Source organism: Motacilla alba, chromosome 2 (assembly GCF_015832195.1).
Source record: "Motacilla alba alba isolate MOTALB_02 chromosome 2, Motacilla_alba_V1.0_pri, whole genome shotgun sequence".
Classification (NCBI taxonomy): domain Eukaryota; kingdom Metazoa; phylum Chordata; class Aves; order Passeriformes; family Motacillidae; genus Motacilla; species Motacilla alba.
This window is the reverse complement of record NC_052017.1, coordinates 19,867,088-19,884,888: the sequence shown is the minus strand read 5'-3', so window position 1 is coordinate 19,884,888 and position 17,801 is coordinate 19,867,088. Positions and strand designations below refer to the sequence as shown.

General features: G+C 38.2%; 2 protein-coding genes across 3 annotated transcripts in view; both read left to right on the top strand.

The window, feature by feature from the left end:
• The window catches only part of LOC119695337 (macrophage mannose receptor 1-like), a 34,166-nt gene extending 21,774 nt beyond the window's left edge, over positions 1–12,392 (top strand). Inside the window, exons 21-29 of the mRNA XM_038123623.1 lie at positions 17–198; positions 843–945; positions 2,251–2,480; positions 4,431–4,596; positions 5,993–6,139; positions 7,203–7,319; positions 8,168–8,335; positions 10,228–10,257; positions 10,631–12,392. Of these exons, the coding sequence (XP_037979551.1) occupies positions 17–198; positions 843–945; positions 2,251–2,480; positions 4,431–4,596; positions 5,993–6,139; positions 7,203–7,319; positions 8,168–8,335; positions 10,228–10,257; positions 10,631–10,875 (1,388 nt within the window). The 3' untranslated portion in view covers positions 10,876–12,392. The remainder of the gene's footprint in view (positions 1–16; positions 199–842; positions 946–2,250; positions 2,481–4,430; positions 4,597–5,992; positions 6,140–7,202; positions 7,320–8,167; positions 8,336–10,227; positions 10,258–10,630) is intronic.
• Positions 12,393–13,198: 806 nt separating this feature from the next.
• The window catches only part of LOC119695314 (macrophage mannose receptor 1-like), a 33,014-nt gene continuing 28,411 nt past the window's right edge, over positions 13,199–17,801 (top strand). For both annotated transcript variants that reach the window (XM_038123561.1, XM_038123551.1), the window contains exons 1-3: positions 13,199–13,367; positions 15,595–15,990; positions 17,088–17,261. In XM_038123561.1, the coding sequence (XP_037979489.1) occupies positions 13,298–13,367; positions 15,595–15,990; positions 17,088–17,261 (640 nt within the window). In that variant the 5' untranslated portion in view covers positions 13,199–13,297. The remainder of the gene's footprint in view (positions 13,368–15,594; positions 15,991–17,087; positions 17,262–17,801) is intronic.

The following is a 17,801-nucleotide window of genomic DNA, read 5'->3' as shown; positions in this document are numbered from 1 at the left end:
CTATTTTCTATCTCAGCTTTCCTCACCTTCCACCTAAAGGATGTTGCCAATGAAACATGGATTGGGCTGAATGACATTAACAGTGAGAATACATATCTCTGGACAGATGGAAGTGTTTTTGACTATTCAAACTGGGCCCGAGGATTCCCATTCAGAGATGAATTCACAGTGGTTGACTGGAAGTATATTACAATTGAGGTAAACAGAAATAAATCAGAAAATGTATAACATAAATGACATACTCAATGTTTGAGTAACCAGACTAACTTCTGTCTCAGCAAAGATCTGATCTTTAATAGCTTAAAGCAGAAGTGAACTGAAATTTCAAAGATCAAATTTTTAAAGCTCTAATCAGAAATTAATAGGCCTGTTTAGAATCTAGGCCTCCTGTCCTTGGTCGAAGTCTAGAAATGCAGAAAAGGAATCTTTACAGCTAGAATTAATCACACTTTTTATAATTATTACATTTTAGTGAAAATATTCAGCGTTACTAGTTGTGATTTTTAGTCTGGTTTAATGTTTTTCCTGGTATGATGCAAATCCAAATGAAACTCCAACAAATTCAGTACATATTACCATTAACTCCATAGTAAAAATAACTTCAATACATTCCAAGGAATTTTAGTTAACTGACAAAAGTTCTTGCAGCAATCTGCCAATGAAAGTACATTTGGTTAAAATATATTATAGAATACATTTAATTTCCAACAAGTAATACATGAAAAGAACCAGAAAATTAGAAAAGAATGTGATTAGATTTTTCTCCTCACACCTATTTCTATTATTTTGCTGGAAATTTTGCATTTTATCAGCAACAATTCTAGTTTTCACTTTTTCCCCAGACTGATTGTATTGCAATGACAAAAAGGTCTGCAGATGATGCAGGATTATGGGAAAATACTGACTGCCAGCATAAAAAAAGCTATATTTGCCAGATGGACAGCGGTAAGTTTTGGGGGGTTTTTGGGGGGGGGGGGGGGGTGTTTGGTTTTTGGTGGGGTTTTTTTGGTGGTGGTGTTGTTGTTGTTGTTGTTGTTGTTGTTGCTGCAAAACATTTACTGAACAACCCAACATTACAACTCAGAGAAGCTGACCTCGCCTACCCTGCAGACATCCACACTTAAATCAGGTGCCTGCCATGTAGACACTTTGAAGACAGGATTCACCTTCTGAATCATAAGGAAAATGCCCAAACCAGGGTCCTAGAAGGTCTCTGCCTTCAAAGTGCCTGTTTTCTCTATTAACAGAAAAGTGTAGCCATCTGTGCTCTCAGAGATATGGGTGGCTGAATAAAGTTATGCTTCAAATACAATACAAAAAGACAAATCCCTCAGTGACCTCCAGCTGGGGAGGTCAACTGAGGCCAATTAAACTGACTGGTTTGCTCATCAGTCTCTAGCAAGGCCTTCATATCACAAAAACAGCAATATTCAGAAGGGCAAAAGTTCCAGTTTTCTTCATGGAGCCTTAGGGTGGGAGACACATCCGGAGCTACAGAGTCCGCAGGAACAAAAACAGGGAACTGCTGAGCAGCAAGTCAAAATAGAGGAAGAAGCCACAGCTGCATCAGATGATTCACAGCTCGGTCCCATGCAAGTGCAGAAAGCTGCATGAGGATGGCACCAGCAAAAACAATTGCCAGGGCGTCCTCAACAATGACTGAACACAAAGTTTATGTCTTTTCTTCTGCCCTCATCACTACCTCTAGGCCCTTGCCTTCTACTTTTGCATATATAATGATAGGTACAAATACAGTTTCCTTTTTCACTTCATCCTATGAGGGAAAGATGTAGCAGCATGGTCTTAACATTTGCTTAGAAAGAAATTATTTTGAGAGTAAAGTGGTGTGAAGATCTTGTCCTGTGCTTGTGCCTGGGAAAAAACCTGTGCTCGTGCCTGGAAAAAGCTTCACCTGTACTGTGGTGGGAGGACATGGAGAACTTTGGGAGAAGGATCATGGTGGAACCAGTATTGACATAATTTCATCTGGACTGTCTGTATCTATAGATACACACATCTCATGCTCTGCCTCTCTGTAATCCTTGAATGTGTTTTTACACCATAGTTTAAAATATTTCCAAATGCTATTAAAATAAATGTCTTTGGTTTTATATGAGAAATGCTGTTATCTGATGCTTGTGCTGCCATGTTATATTCACCTGTTACTCAAAAGTAATACTGCTATCCAGCAGCTAGTAAATTTTCACTGTTTTCTCCTCTTCCTTTCAAATTTGTACCTTTTTCCTACAGAGCCCGAACTGTTTCAGCCCACAAGTGCTCCAGATTTTGATTTTGTCCATTATGGCAACAGCAGCTATTTAATCATTCCTTCTAAAATGAATTGGGAAGAAGCAAGAAAAGCATGCAAGGAGAAATCTTCAGAGCTTGCCAGCATTTTTGATTATTACAGTAATATATTCTTGCTGCTGAAGGCAGTGCAGTATGGAGAGCCCTTATGGATTGGGCTCAACAGCAATGTGGTAAGATTAAAAAATTAATAGTTGATAAAGTCAAATGCTGCTACTATTAGCAGGAGATTTGTGGCATGAACAGATTTAGAAACATAGGACTGGTGGACAGTCTCACATCTTTTGACTTCATCAATCTTAAATCATTAAACTCCATTTTAGGCAATGGAGAAGGATGAGAACCTTTGGCAGTGCTGGACTCTCTTTACTAGTCCTGTTTGAATCTTGGAAACTTAGGTAAAAACACCTGGTGAACTTTCAGATGGCCATTTTTAGGAGAGGTGAGCCCTACCCAAAGAGGGCAAGGTGGTCAGTAGGGCTAGTGCCTCACGATCATTGGCAGCTGTAGCTTTTCCATTACATTTTGGTTCAGAAGGGTTCATAGGCCAAACCACACACCTTTGAACACACACTCTTTGTCATACCTGCTAGGTCCCAAAGGTTAAAATCATTAAAAGCTATACTGCACCAGAAGTAGTGAATACTGAGATCCAGGTCCACCACTTTATAAGGCAACACTCGAGTGGTAATCACTCTTATTAGCTCTGTGACTGAGTGACAAATTGAGCTGCAGCTTCCCCACTGAATATGCAGTTGGTAAATGCACTTAATTATCATGTTTCTATTTCATTGTTCTTTGATCTGACTAAACCACTTTGATAGTAAAAATGAGCTTTTTCATCAGTAAAAATCATCTGAACTATTCATTGTTTTTACTAATTGTGATTCCACACTGATATATAACATAGCAAAACATGTCTGAAATTCAGTATCCCTAGGGATAGTTATAATAAATATTGTGTAAAAATAGCATTTCCAGTTATATGATGCAGCAACACTCTGATAAAGCCTCTCAGAAGGCAGAAAAACTGTCTGATAAAATGAACTTTTTGCTGAACAATACACATTTCCCCTATTCTAACAGTTTCATCCCTGTCCCCACCAGAAAAAATGCTCACATAAGTGAAGAGTAGTCACCAACCTTAAAATAAATCCTTCCACTTGCACAAGTGCACAGGGCATCTCTGCCCAAACCAAAATAATAGTGTATAAGTCCACTTGATACCAAAGTTGGTTGTTTTTAGTCATAGCAATATGATTTAGAAAGCAGCTAAAATTCCTTTTTGATCAAGCTTGAATCACCAGACATTCCCCTGGTACTTATAAACAAGCCATCCTTGATCTTGCAGAGTCAAGCCTTGTGGCTCCTCCTGCTCCCCAGGCAGTGAGTGACCTTGCCCTGATGATGCCAAGCTCAGTATGACCTTGTGCACCTGGCATCTCTCTTGACACAGCTAGCTAGACACTGCAGTGAGATCACATCTTATCCCTCTCTTTTTAATGGCAGCAATATATTGTCTGTGTCTTTTCACTTCTCCTTGTAATTCTTCTGATTCTTCCTGGAAAAGAAAATAAGGGGTGGAGGAAAGACTAAACAAAGATTTAAGAATTCCTGCTCGACATATTTCTCTTTTGCTTCTCACAAAGTAATAATTTTATCTGGTTTCTCATAGTGATGGCTGCAGTTTACTCCTGAATGTTTCTCCTCAAAACTGCTGGAGCTTAGAGTCCTTGTCTGATAGCCAATCCTGAGACCCATTTCCACCTGAGCTTTCCAATGGTTTCATGTTCTTATGGTCTTCCTGCTTTTCCTGGAGATCTGACTCTTCTGGGATGGTGATTCCACCTTACAACATTGTCTGACAAGGGACTGAGTCCCCAGGGAGCATTATTTAGCCTTTGAAACACTTCCATGGGCTTTTCCAGCGTGGGAGCCATACTGCTGTTCTGGTTTTTATGTTGCTGAGTCCGGATTCAACCAGCATTTTAACAGTACTAGCATAGATACACAAACTGAGCTGCCTGTATCACTTTGAAAATGTGCTTCTGTATGACTGCATTTAGGTGAAACAGCAGATAAGAGCTTACAAAAGTTATGTCAAATGTCTGTTTCAATTTCAGAATTACGGATATTACAGATGGACCAATAAAAGGAAAGTAAGTTTTTCCAAGTGGGACTATGGAGAACCAAAACAGAAATTAGCCTGTGTCTATCTAGCACTCTCTGGGAGATGGAAAACAGCACGTTGTAATGAGAAACACCTTTCTGTCTGCAAAAAATCTGAGGGTAAGCAATGGCAATGACTTTTGGTTTTATAGCAGAAACCTTGCTTTATCTGCTTTGCCTGAATTACAAATTTTTTTGTATATATCAAAGAAATTACAAATTTTTAAGTACATATCAAAGAATAATAAGGCTGGGTATGTACGGTCAATACCTTTATTTTGCATGAAAATGTGTTATTTTGATGGAGTTGGCATTCACCAGCCAAGATCTTGCCATTTTACTGGACTGGAGTGATAGCTGCCATGGGAGCAGGCAGACAGATCATAGAGATTGTGGGAACATCAGGCATCTCACACTGAGTGTAGAAATGTAAATTTGCTGACAGAGGTTTTATGGGAAGGTCTGTAATCAATGAATTCCACTGAGTATAAAATAAATTTCATTTCTTCAATATAAACACATCATTCCTACACTTGTTATTGCTTCATTGCTATTGGATTCTAAAAACTGGATATAGGAGAAAGAGCTGTATCTGATAAAAAAAGGGTCTGTTATTGGCCCCAAAAAAAGTTTGTACTTCATAGGGTTTGTATGGGAGGAATACTACACAGTAAAACTACAGGCAAACCTCAGGATGGGACTGGGTTTTTTGCTTTCTCATTTGTATTAGATTAACATTTGTTAGCTCTAGTGACACACACTTAATGGGAACTCAGAGTTTATTTGTGGATTTTTAGGTTTTTGTTTTGGGTTGGATTGGGGATTTTGTGGGTTTTTTAATTGGTTGGTTGTTTTATAGTTTCTTTTCTGGGCCATGAACTTCATAGCTGTTAATTTGCAACTTTTGTTTTAAAGCCACAAGTACTAAGTGACAATGTTGCCTTTTCTTTTCATAATGTTATTTCTTGTAGGAAAATGAGGGGTTACTAGATAAATTATCAATGAGCCCAGATTACTCTATGCTTTGTCAGATATAAAGATGTTCAGAAATTTTATGTATGGATTGTTATCTTGAGGAAAATATTAAATGGGAAATTTCTATTATATGATATTTCATTTTAAATAAAACTTTTTTGAACTTTTTGGGAGTTTGGGAGTTTTCTAGGGGTCCTTTTTTTCTGCTTTTTAATGCTTCTTTTATTTATATAAATTTGTTGATTATAACAAAACAAACTGGAACCAAAATTCTTGAACACTCAAGTATCCTTGAAACAGTCCAAGTTTGATTTAGTTAGTAACACAGAAGAGCACAGATTCACATTGAGTCATCCTCTCACAACTGACCAGTCCTGATCCTCATTATCACTCTTGACTTAGACACTGATAATTCTAGCAGTGTGTGCCAAAGAATACTTCAAACACTTTTAAGAAAAGGTGGTTTTAATGTTTGATTTGATATATGAAGAACCGCAATCCTTACTGAATGAAAGCATTTATAGTAGTTCATTTCTTCTAGATGTACTTCCTTCTGATCCCCCCCAGGATATTGGACAATGTCCTGAATCTGATCACATATCTTGGATTCCTTTCCGAAGCCACTGCTACAACTTCAATGCCAATGAAATGAGCTGGGCTCAGTCTGTGACTCAGTGCATTCATTCAGGTAATTATTATTTTTACCCGACTATAGAGCTTCAATCTTGACACTAAAAAGAAAAAAGATTTTTTTTTTTAAATCTTGAAAACTAAGAATGCAAAATCTACAAATATTAAAAATAAGGAATAAATGCCTCATTTATTTTTTACTGTTATGTGCTTTTCAGTGATGTGCTTAAGGTGAGTTCCTTGTTCTATTTTTCCAGCTGTGCTTGTTTCTTGTAATGTTTTTTCATTCACAAAATCTCTCTTTTTAGTAAAATCTTAATTTTTACGTGATTTGAAAAAACCCACTTCTTTCTGGTTTTATCCCTTCTTTTCCATATCTTTCTCTACACCATGGCAAAGTAAATATCATAATAACAATCACTCATTTTTAACATGGACTGTGTGATCTGAAAGAGGTTGATCCAAAAGGGGTTGCTTGTGCTGCCTGGTAGCCCTTGCAAGGCTCCCTGGCAGACTGCAGAGCCTGGGGGGAAAAAATGCTTCCCTCCTTCTCCTTGGAGACATCTGTTCCTGGCCAAGACCAGGAGCAGCACCTTGGCACTCTTTCACCTTTGCTGCTGAGTCATCAGCTACCTCATCCATGTCTCAGGAGGCCAGGAAAGAGAAAATAAATGGATCCTTTGTTTCATACCTTTTTAGATTCTCTTAGCCCTCTTACGCTACCACCACTGCCACAAAAATTAATACATTGGTTTGAACTGCAGATCTCTTTGTTGCACAACATTTCATGCTACACATTATTCTGTCAAACCATGAAGAACAAATAAATAATAACTCATAATTCCTATGAACAATAACATCCAGTCACTTGAAAACATAGTGTATCTTGCCTGGTGTTTAAAAGTCATCATCTTCTCTGTGCCTTTGTGTCTTTCACTTCAGATGAGATCTCTCACTGTCTGTGCTGTTCCCCTACAGCTGGACACTACCTTGTGGTTTCTGTTTAAATTCTTCTTTACTCCCCATCAGTGGGAGAGGTTTTTTTATTAACCTTAATCTGTCTCAAAAGCTGTAACTATGTCTGGGATAGCTACAATCATCTTCCATTGTTTTTTTCATAGGTGGTATGTTGGCTTCTGTTGAAGATCTGCATGAATCAAACTTTTTAATAGAACATGCAGATTTATTTGCAAGCAAGACAAGCGGCTTCTGGATAGGAATATACAGAAATGTAAATGGTAACTATTTTAAGTTCTATAGATAATCATAAACAGACTTTTTAAATGGAAAAAAATAATACTAAAATTAATAGGTTTTAAGCAACCAATTGAAGTAGCGTTGGAGCTCAGACCTGAGTCCTCTCAGAGGTTTTCTCCTATTCCTGGTCTCTGAGAAAGCTTTTCCTGTTGGGGAAAAAGTCCTGACTGGCTCTCATCTTCTCTTGGCTGGGGAAGACTCATGTGGGACCTGTGGGAGTCCAGCCAGAGCCCACAGCATCAAGCTCCTCTGTGACTCTGTATGGAGAAAATTAGGCTGCTTGCTAAAGCATCCAGTAGAAAATATGCATCTGGAAGAAAGCACTGTTAGCAGACTACAAGCAGTCAGAAAGGGTTTTATTTTAGATTATTTTCAGCCCATTGAAACATCAAAGATTTTTTTTAGAGTTTAAAAGAGAAAAGTTTTAATTTTAACTAAATGTATGATTAGCATTACAGTAAAAGCTGCTTGATTTTCGAGTGCTGATGAAATAATAATTGAGAAATTTGTAATAAAAATTCTGAATTTAACTTTTTTCAGTTTGAAATTTTAACATCCTAGGCAAACATACGGAGAAATACAAATTAAAACTGTGATATTATTATAACTGATAAATCTGCAAATCATAATTTGGGAAAGCAATTATATTGTTTTTGAGACAAGAATCAAATGAGATATAATGCATCAAAAAAACCAACCACAGATGGAATTTCTGAAGAAAGTAGTACTGCTTTATAGGCTGAAGAAAGTAATATTATGTCAATATTCACTAAGGTGAAGACCTTTCCTGTGGATCTATTATTACTGATACTAACATTTGTCACATCAGGGCAGCTGCTTTGGCAAGACAACAGTGCCTTAGACTTTGTCAACTGGGCTGAGGGGCAGCCCTCAGGGGACGAGCTGGCTTTCTGCGTGGAGCTGTCTGCAGCCACGGGCTACTGGAGTGTCCTGCCCTGCTCTTCCCAAAAGGGCTTTATTTGTAAGAAACCAAAGAGTAAGTGACTTCTTTAATATTTGCTCCTTCCATGTATGGTTTTATTTCAGTCATAATAGCACAATATGAGTGTTGCAAAGGACTGACACATATGTTTCAATGTTCAGACAAAAATAATACAAATGTATTGTTTTTTATTTGCCCTGTTTATGATTTCTTGCTTCATAACCTCAGATTTTCTTACACTATATTTTCTTACATAAATATTTCCTGAAAAAAACCCCAAATTTCTTTAGTTTTTTTTGTTCTCCTCCAACATAAACATATTTTTTTCTACTGACACTCCTATTTTCTTTCTATGGAACAAGGGTGGCATCAATAATTTGCTATTCTTCCTCTTGCTGTACTATGATACATGCTGTTCCAGAAAGAGATGGATGAAGCAATTCCATTTAAATAGGAGCGGAAGTGCAATCCGGAGAGCATATAGTGACCTTTGAAAAGAGTAGAAGTGTTTTGGTTAGCTTTTTTTTTTTTTTTAATATTGTATTTCTGTATAACTGAGCACCATCTGCTTTAGTCAGGAAGTAGAAATATCAGAATACTGTGAGCCAAGTAAGCATGTGGTATTTTGGAGTTTAACTGTTAATTCTGCAAAAAAAAGTCCAATTTCCTGCCCTGTTTCACAACCCCAAGGTTCAGGATGTTTCTGAGGTTCAGTCCTGTCCCCCACCAAAGCAAACCTGCAGCTGGTGGGGAAAGCAGCAATCACAGCATTGTTTAGGGCATGCTCTCAAAAGGAAAAATCTGCTTTTAGGACAACGCCTAGTTTTCTTTGCAGGCAACAGACACTACTGAATGATAGTTCTCTGCTACCAGATGTCAGAAAGCAGAAACTCACTATCAGCACACACTTTATTTGATGGGTTTGGCTGCAAGTGGCCCTGATGCTCAATGCCAAAGTGCACAGGGTATTGACTCCCTGACACCGGGTTCCCCAGCAGAACGGCGCTTCAGCACGACCGGGTGTTTATCCCATTACAGCCAGCTCTGGGCCCTTTCAAGGGACAAATTTAACAGCTGATTCCCCTTCGTGCTTGCAACCACACAGAGCCCAATGCATTGCCCTGGTTCTTCTGCAGCAGCAGCCCTGCTCCTGGCGCATCCCTGGCCTCCCGCTGCCCACGGGGAGAGCCGTGGCCATCACCCAGCAGCACCCAGCAGCTCCCAGCAGCTCCCAGCAGCTCCCACCCAAGCTGCACCCAGCAGCTCCCAGCAGCACCCAGCAGCTCCCACCCAAGCAGAACCCAGCAGCTCCCACCCAAGCAGCACCCAGCAGCTCCCAGCAGCTCCCACCCAAGCAGCACCCAGCAGCTCCCACCCAAGCAGCACCCAGCAGCTCCAGCAGCTCCCAGCCAGCCGCCAGGAAAAGCATTGTGGACGGCGCCCTCTGTGCATAGCCGGGAAAAGTTGCACCAGAAAGCTTCATTTTATCCGTGTAATTATAGATGCAAATAAATGATGGTAAATTAAGACCTGCTGGGTCTCAGAAGAGTTGTGTGTGATACAGGAAAGTTCAACTGTCCTCGGCAGTCGATCAAGTTTTCCCAGACTCCACAAGAAATAGACCCGCTGAAAAGGGCAAGGTTAATTAATCGGGGAGAAAAGTCCTCTTGAAACAATCAGGAACCACTACTGCTTAGCTTGAGATATTCTAGTTATTACAAAAGAAGCAAGAAAGAGGGTTTAATATGCAAAACACTGCAGTTTTATTGAAGGGAATGTGGGGTTAAAAATCTTTGGTGCCTTTTCAGCTCTCCTAATTTAGCAGATGTGTTTCCAGAAGTGATGATGGTGTGCAGGTTACCAGACCTTTTGCTAATATGAAACTGTCAGGAAGAAAATGTGACCTTTCTAGATTTTGACTAAACACTTGTCTTTTTCTTTGACAGCTATTCTTAAAGTGGCTGGAAACGCGGAAGGTAGGATTTTTTCCCCCTTCCAATTAATTTCAAAGATATGTGCTTAAATTTAATATTATTTATTTAGTTTTATACTTTTTTTATATGATCTTTATTTACTTAGTTGCTATTGAATTCTTTCCCAGCCTAATTTATCAGTAGCTGCAAGACCCTTAGGGACCCCCAAAAATTATTTGGTAAATTGATCACCCCCTCTCTGACCCTCCTTTTGTAAGATCCTCCTTTTGGTAATATCTATGAGGAAAACTGACACAGAGAAATTATAACAGATTTTCCACCTGGTAATTAAGGAAGAAATTATAGTTTTCAATGGTCCTATATTTATTTGTGTCTACAGCTCATTCATTTCTATTTACTTTTTATTTGTTTACAGATGCCAAAAAGGACAAAGCCAGTGGTCACCTCGATATGTGGATACTACTTACTCTGGTCCTCATAATTTTATTGGGGGTGGGCTTCATGACTTATTTCTTGTTCAAGATCAAAACTGGAAGTGGAAATGGAAGAGAGGTGGGGCGGAGCAGCACGCAGCTGGGATACAGCCGTGCCCTAACTGCAGGGGACAATGGAAGTGATGCTACCAGCAACAAAGAAAAAAATGAACACAGTGTTGTCTGATGGGATAACATAGCCAAACTAAATGGCTAAGCTGAACAAAATATGGTCTCTCAGGTGCATGTAACTTTTACTATGAAGTAAAATTGGCAGTTATTCCTTTGGTAAAAATTAGGAACTATTGCTGTATGCTCCTCAATAAATACTCTCAGGTATTTATTGACTTAGCACTGTACAAAATGGCTAATTAAGCAAGCAAGAAAAATAACAGAACTAGTGGGAATTTAGATTTAAAAGTTATGGGTTACTTATTCACGAATTTGTGACAGCATCACATACAGAGTCAAGACAAGCACTGAGCACTCTTTGCAAAGCCATCAGCCCTAGTTCCTGCACTTTGAGAGTACCTCACCATACGGTTCTGAAGCACGCACACTGTTACTTAGGTGATGTTTGGAATAAACAGAGATTTACATGAATTGTTTGTCCCCATTGCTGCCCTTGTCTTATACCCTTTACACAAATATCTTCCTTGTGATATTATTATAAATGAAATGCAAATACTTGTCCTTTGTTCATGGCTTTAACTTGAATATTGCAAAACAAATCTTTACATACAGTCTTATTCTATGGCTTTGAATGTTTTTGATCAATTATGAACACGAGACTATATCAATAAACAATCTATATATTACACAATAACATTGCAGTATTTAATTAACATGTGGAGATGATACATGGTTTGTTGGTCTAATAAGTCTTCTTCCTTAAAAAAGAGGCTGAGAGGAGGAGACACAGAAAAGTGAACAAGGCATATGACTAAAAGAGCCATAAATAAACTGGAAAATACAATAGTTGCCAAATAAATTTTGAAAGAATGCATTCCTGGTTTTATTTTACTTCATCACTCATTTTAGGATAGCTTTGCTTACTATCCTCTGCCTCTCTGATAAATGGACGGATGACTGGGCACTTTTGTCCATGACTCAGGCCAGTAAAAGAGTGGGGCAAAAAACAGTGCCTTGCTAGTGAAATGTTTTAGAGATATACTGAGATGTTTAAGTTTTCTAGGAATTCTCTGTTGTCTATGACATTCTGATGAAAAAAGATCTCAAGGATCTTTGGGAATTACAAACCTTTAGAAAGTGCATAACTGCAAAGGAGATGTTACATTGGATTGACAATTTATAGATATGTCAATTAAACAAAACATATTGCAGAGAATAAGGAATAAAGGCCATTTTTAACTCAAACTACTTTTAATGACAGTCCTCTTGATCTTTTCTCCCCTTCATGTTAGTTACAAAGAATACACTTTTTTCTTTAATAAATACGGAACTGGATTCTGTGCTATTTGATGGCTACTGATAAAGGCAAAGTAAATGAAAATAATAAACAGATGAAAGAATCCAACATAATATCATTATTTAAATGTTTTATATTTTATATTGATAACACAACTCCAAAGACTGTATTGTGTGAATGAGTTGCTTCTATCTTATTAAGTGATGCTTTGCTCTTGCAGAAAATGTTTTGAGATTTGTCTTCATAATAAAGCCAAGAAAAATGAGAGAAAATGTGAAGGGCAATTTCAGTTGAATTTCTTTCCTCCCTTTTTTTCAAAATTACTAAGGGATTGTGCATCATAGCTGTAGTTCATTTCCACTTAATAAATGACTGAAGCTCACTTCTAAAATTTAAAACTATTCCCCTATTCTTGTCTCGTTTATGCTTGGTACAAAGAAAGAATAAAGTACTAAAGTTAATTTGTACTTTATGAGTGAAATAATTTTGAAAGGCAGTTTTTTTTCAAAATCACAGAAAGATTTGTAAAGATTTGGCTAATTTTATTGGTTCTTCTAAGATAAATTCCCATAAAATAACAGCACACTAGCTCTACTAGATGATACACCAGATAAAGGCAGGTGTATGCATTTTGTCAAGTCACTGAGCAAAATTAAATTGTCCTGTGGGGGTTAATTTGTCATACTGAAATAGTCAGTATTGCTCACTGCAGTAAATTAAATCAACGTATCTTTTGCAGCAGTGAAGACCTTTCAGGCTAAGAAATTTGCATATATTTTTCTCTGAGTTTCTCAGGTACATATGTCTAACATTTAAGATACATCCATTTAAAGTGCACTCTCTGCTTCTTTGTCTTTGAGGGTCAGAATGTTACAATTCCAGCACAAAACAAAGAAAGTTAAAAAACAATTCAGTGGAATGATCTTGAACTGTTCAAACTTTGCCACTTGTATTTGAATGGATGGAAACTTCACTTTCAGATGCAAAGTTTGAATTTTGTAATTATTTATAGATTTCAAAATACCACATGTGACAGGATATTTCCTTATTTAGAGACCAGAGTTTTCTCTTTCAACTGAAAATCTTCAAAACCGAGAAGGAGCCAGCACCAACTGATTCTTTAAGGACCCCTACTGCAGCAATTAATTCCATCTCATCTCTTTGTGAAAAAGAAGACAGAATGAAAAACTTGACCTTTTCTACAGTTCTAGTTTTCCTCTCATTTGTTCAGAATGCTTTTCAGACACTCGGTGAGTCTATTTTTTACTATCCCCTGCAAAAGTGGACGTGAAAGTGGGCATCTTTGTTGTCTTGCTGTTTTCTCAGGATCTTTAAGATTTTCACATAGATTTACTACTTTACATTTCATATTTCTGCTGATGGAAGTGGTCCACAGAAATTTCCACAAAACAGATATAAAGATGTTGATTTAAGTTTAAAGAGAGGACAATATCCAAAATGAGGTAAAGCTGGGAATCAGAAGTCAATAAAGATTACTTGAATAAAGAGTGCCTTTTGGGCACGACTTATTTCTTGGTTTTGTTTGCTACTGTAAAGTAGATGGACTTCACAGTGTGCTCCACAGCCTTTGTCTATATGTGTGACTGACTCACAAAAAAATGAAAAGGATAAAGTAATTAAATAGAGTGTTGCATGTGTATCTCCCAGCCTTAGCATGAGATTGTGTGGGATGAGGTAGAACTTGTGGATTTGTAAGGTGTAGCAATGTGGCTGAGAAGAAGTCAGTAAAAAAAAATTAGAAATATTTGAGAGTCAAGAACAGCTGTGGAATAACCACTACAGCAGTAAGAGTAAAGATGAGAGGGATACTTAAGGCTCTGAAGTTGGCTAAAGACAGATCACAGCTCCCTTTTTAAGTAAGGATGATAATAATTTTCAAAGATGTGTTTACTTTATCCTTCATTAGATTTGTGGAGTGGGGTACATATCACAGCTTTCAAAAGCAGACACTGTTCCATGTGAGCTGTGACAGCACTACCCTGTGCAAAAAGGGGGTCTCCTACCTGCTCTGTGAGCTGGGAACCTCACCCAAAAGCAGAAACCTCACTGTTTCCAACAAGAACTCTTATTAATAGATCCAAAAATTTTGTGAGGGACAATAGCTGGTACTTAGGAGACTACACTAAGAACTTATTTACTGAGCAGTAAGAAATGAAAGACTTTATAATATTTAAAACTTTTTGCCTAAATGGACAAGGAAAGAAGAAACTAAGTCTCAGCTTCAAATTTAGATTTGGAGAAGCGAAACTCCCGTCTATTTCTGAACTGGTCAAAATAATACAGGGACCTTCTGGAAGAGCTTTCTGTCATACCCTCCCAGAATTTCCCAGAGACTTTCTTCTCTGTGCACTACCCAACATTGGCTTGCCTTAACATCCTACACTTGTCCTAAAAATTTACTTTAGCATGTGGAAGGGCATCTCACTGTCTCTTGTGAGCTATTCTCTCTGGATATATCAGTGATGCTGCATCTCTGTTTCCAGGTGTGAATTTGAGGCACGGAGGGCTGAAGGGCAAAACCTTGCCCTCCAGTTCTGTAGGTCCTAGAATATTCCTTGCAGTCCAAATTTCAATCCTTCATGACCCAAAGCCAGTGAGAGCTACATGCTACCTGACATTTTTAGGAGCATGCAGCTGTTTGCCCAGGAGGACTTGCTTTGTGTGTCACAGCAGAGCTGCAGTTCTGGACAGCCCTTCCCAGCAGGATTTACTAATCTCAGTGGAGTACTACTCCAGGCTGCCTGTAACCCTTTGGGAGTGTTAACCATCTTGTGTAGCACTCACAATGCACAGGCATGCAGGCCCACACCTATCTATATAGTATCTATATCTATATCAGTGTTCTGGTGACAATGCTTGTGATTTATTGTGCAAATCATGTTGACTTCTAATGATGTGCTAAGGAAAGGATACTGGATCAAGGCAAGGTATCAAGTCACCATTACATGGTTTTTAATTTCTAAAAAATCCCCAAACCATAACAGAACATGTAAATTCCAGAAGAAGCAAGAGTCACAGAAGACAAACTCACTAACTCTATTAAGCACAAATGGGCCCCATGGAGATGCATGTCACAGGAGCCAAATCCATAATGCATGAATGTGATGGCCAACTTCCAAATTTTCATTAAACGTCTCTTTTGGAAATCTTGAATGAAATGTGCATTTCAGAAGAAGATAAAATTCCATTATTATGATGACATATTTGAAGCTGTCTTAATGTAGTTTATGTGTTCTTATTCCTCCATATTGTGTTCCCATGTATTTACTGAGCTGTACTTACTTTTCCTTCCCAGAATGAAATGTGTCTTGAAAATGCCATTTGATCCTTGTAAAAATTTCCAGCCTCCTGACATGAGTCAGATCAGCATAGAAAATACAGCACATATTTCTCCTCACAAGCTCCCCTTACCATGTGCTCACCCTAACCAGTTATTCTGAATGTTTTGTTTTACAGACAAGGAAATATTCTTAATATTCAATGAGGATACTAAGTTCTGTTTAATTGCTCAGAGTTCTGAGGCAGTCACAACAGCTGCTTGCAAGAAAAACAGTGACTTACAAAAATTCAGGTGGGTCTCTGATCATCAGTTAATGAGCGTGGCGTTTGCACAATGCTTGGGAGTGCCCTACAAGAGAAACCAGGCTAAAATTTCTCTGTACCCATGCAACAAGAAAAGTGAATTCCAGAAATGGGAATGCAGAAATGCAGCCTTAGCAATCCAAGGGGAAGATTTATTTCTCAGTGCTGGCAAAAAAAAAGAAAATACTGCGCTGAAAACAGGATCAGAAGCAATGGATAAATGGAAGATCTATGGAACCATGAATAATTTGTGCTCTCAAAGCTATGAAGGTAGGGTTTAAAGGTTATTTTTGATGGTTTATTTAATCCACTTGTTTGCCATCAGAGACAGGGTTTTTGTTTTCTGCCCTCCTTAGCCTAATAGAAGCTTTTCCCCCCTGAGGCAATGGTGGACTAGAGAATGATTAGCTCATTTATTAAGGCCTGTATCACTCCATCCCAGAGAAAAATATCTGCTTAGGTTCAGACAGAATACAGTATGTGCGAAAAATGTGCACATTTTTTGTTCTTCACTTTTAAAGCAAATATGGATGCAGGTTTTATTACATTGTTAGTATTAATCTCTCTTCCCAGTGGTGCCTAGCAATAACATAATGGGCAGAAACCAAAGCACACAAAGTTCTCCTTGAATAAAAGGAAGAACTTCTTTTACCAAGCACTGGAACAGATTGTCCAGAGATGTTGTGGAGTTTCCCTCACCAGAGATATTCAACAGCCATCCGCAAACCATACTGGGCCATGTGCTCTGGGGTGGCCCTGCTTGAGCTGGGAGCTTGGACCATTCTGTGCTTCTGTGACTTCGTAATCAAAGCACTTTACTTAACTGCATACTATTACTACTGAGATTGTATTAGCATTATTGGATGAAAGGGAAAAAAATCTCTACATTTAATATGTCAATATTAAATGTAAGGAAATAATTCCATGCATAGTACCTTCAGTTGCCCTATGAGATTTCAGATGCCAAAAAATCCCACAACATTAAGCCACATGAAGTGGAAGTTAAGGAACATGATAAAAAGATAGCATTATTTTTACAAAATTATATATGAGATAAAAATTATATTTTATATTATTATATTGTTATATATTATATATATTAGATGATATATGAGATAAAAATCACTGCAGCTCTTTCTACAGCATGAAACTGCTCAATCTCTAGCTGGTGCAGAGATGATGTACCCCAGAAGCAAAGGGTAAATTGCGAGACCTACCAAGAACTTCTGTGGAATACATTGCTGGTGACAGCAGTTCCCCAAATACACTGGTGTAGCGCTCGTCATGCTTTCTCCATGTAGTCTCATGGAGAGTACAGACAGACATATTCACAAAGCTAAATTAAAACTTCTCTTTTGCTCCCTCAGACCTGTTTACACTATTAGGAAATTCCAATGGAGCTCCATGTGCCTTCCCCTTCCTGTTGAATGGAAGATGGTACGCTGAGTGCACAGCTGCTGGCAGGTCAGATGGCTTGTTCTGGTGTGCAACAACGCCCAACTTCGATGAGGACCATTTGTTTGGGTTCTGTCCAGCTGCCAGTAAGTCTCACATGCTGAAGTAGACCCTGTAACACAACACTGCTAGGTACTTGTGTCAATATTGAGATGCTGTTAATAATGCTGAAGGGAAAAACCTTGCAGTGGCCTAAATGTCTCTTTCATCCACTAACATTCCTGACAGAAGTAACAAATCTACTCGCTAATAGCCCACAGTCAGGCTGAAAGTTATCTGGGTGTGTCCATCAGTAGTTAAGACTGAGGAAAAAACAGTGTGTTTTAAATATGACTCTCTTCAGAAAAAAGTCACCTGAAAATTGAGATGCCATTCACAGTCTAATACTCTCTGATATTTGTGATAGCATTAGTCTACCCTTTTCTACCCAAGCAAAGCTCTGTTCTGTATAATAAAATTGGTCCACAGTTCATGGGAGGATGTAGTTTGTTTTTTGAAAGGTATAAAATTAAAAGATTGGCTCAAAGGTTTTGTTGAAATGTTATCATTATCAGCCAACAAACACCCTTTTAGTGTGTCAGAATATATTAAAAAAATGCTATCTTAACAGATAAAAGGTCATGGGA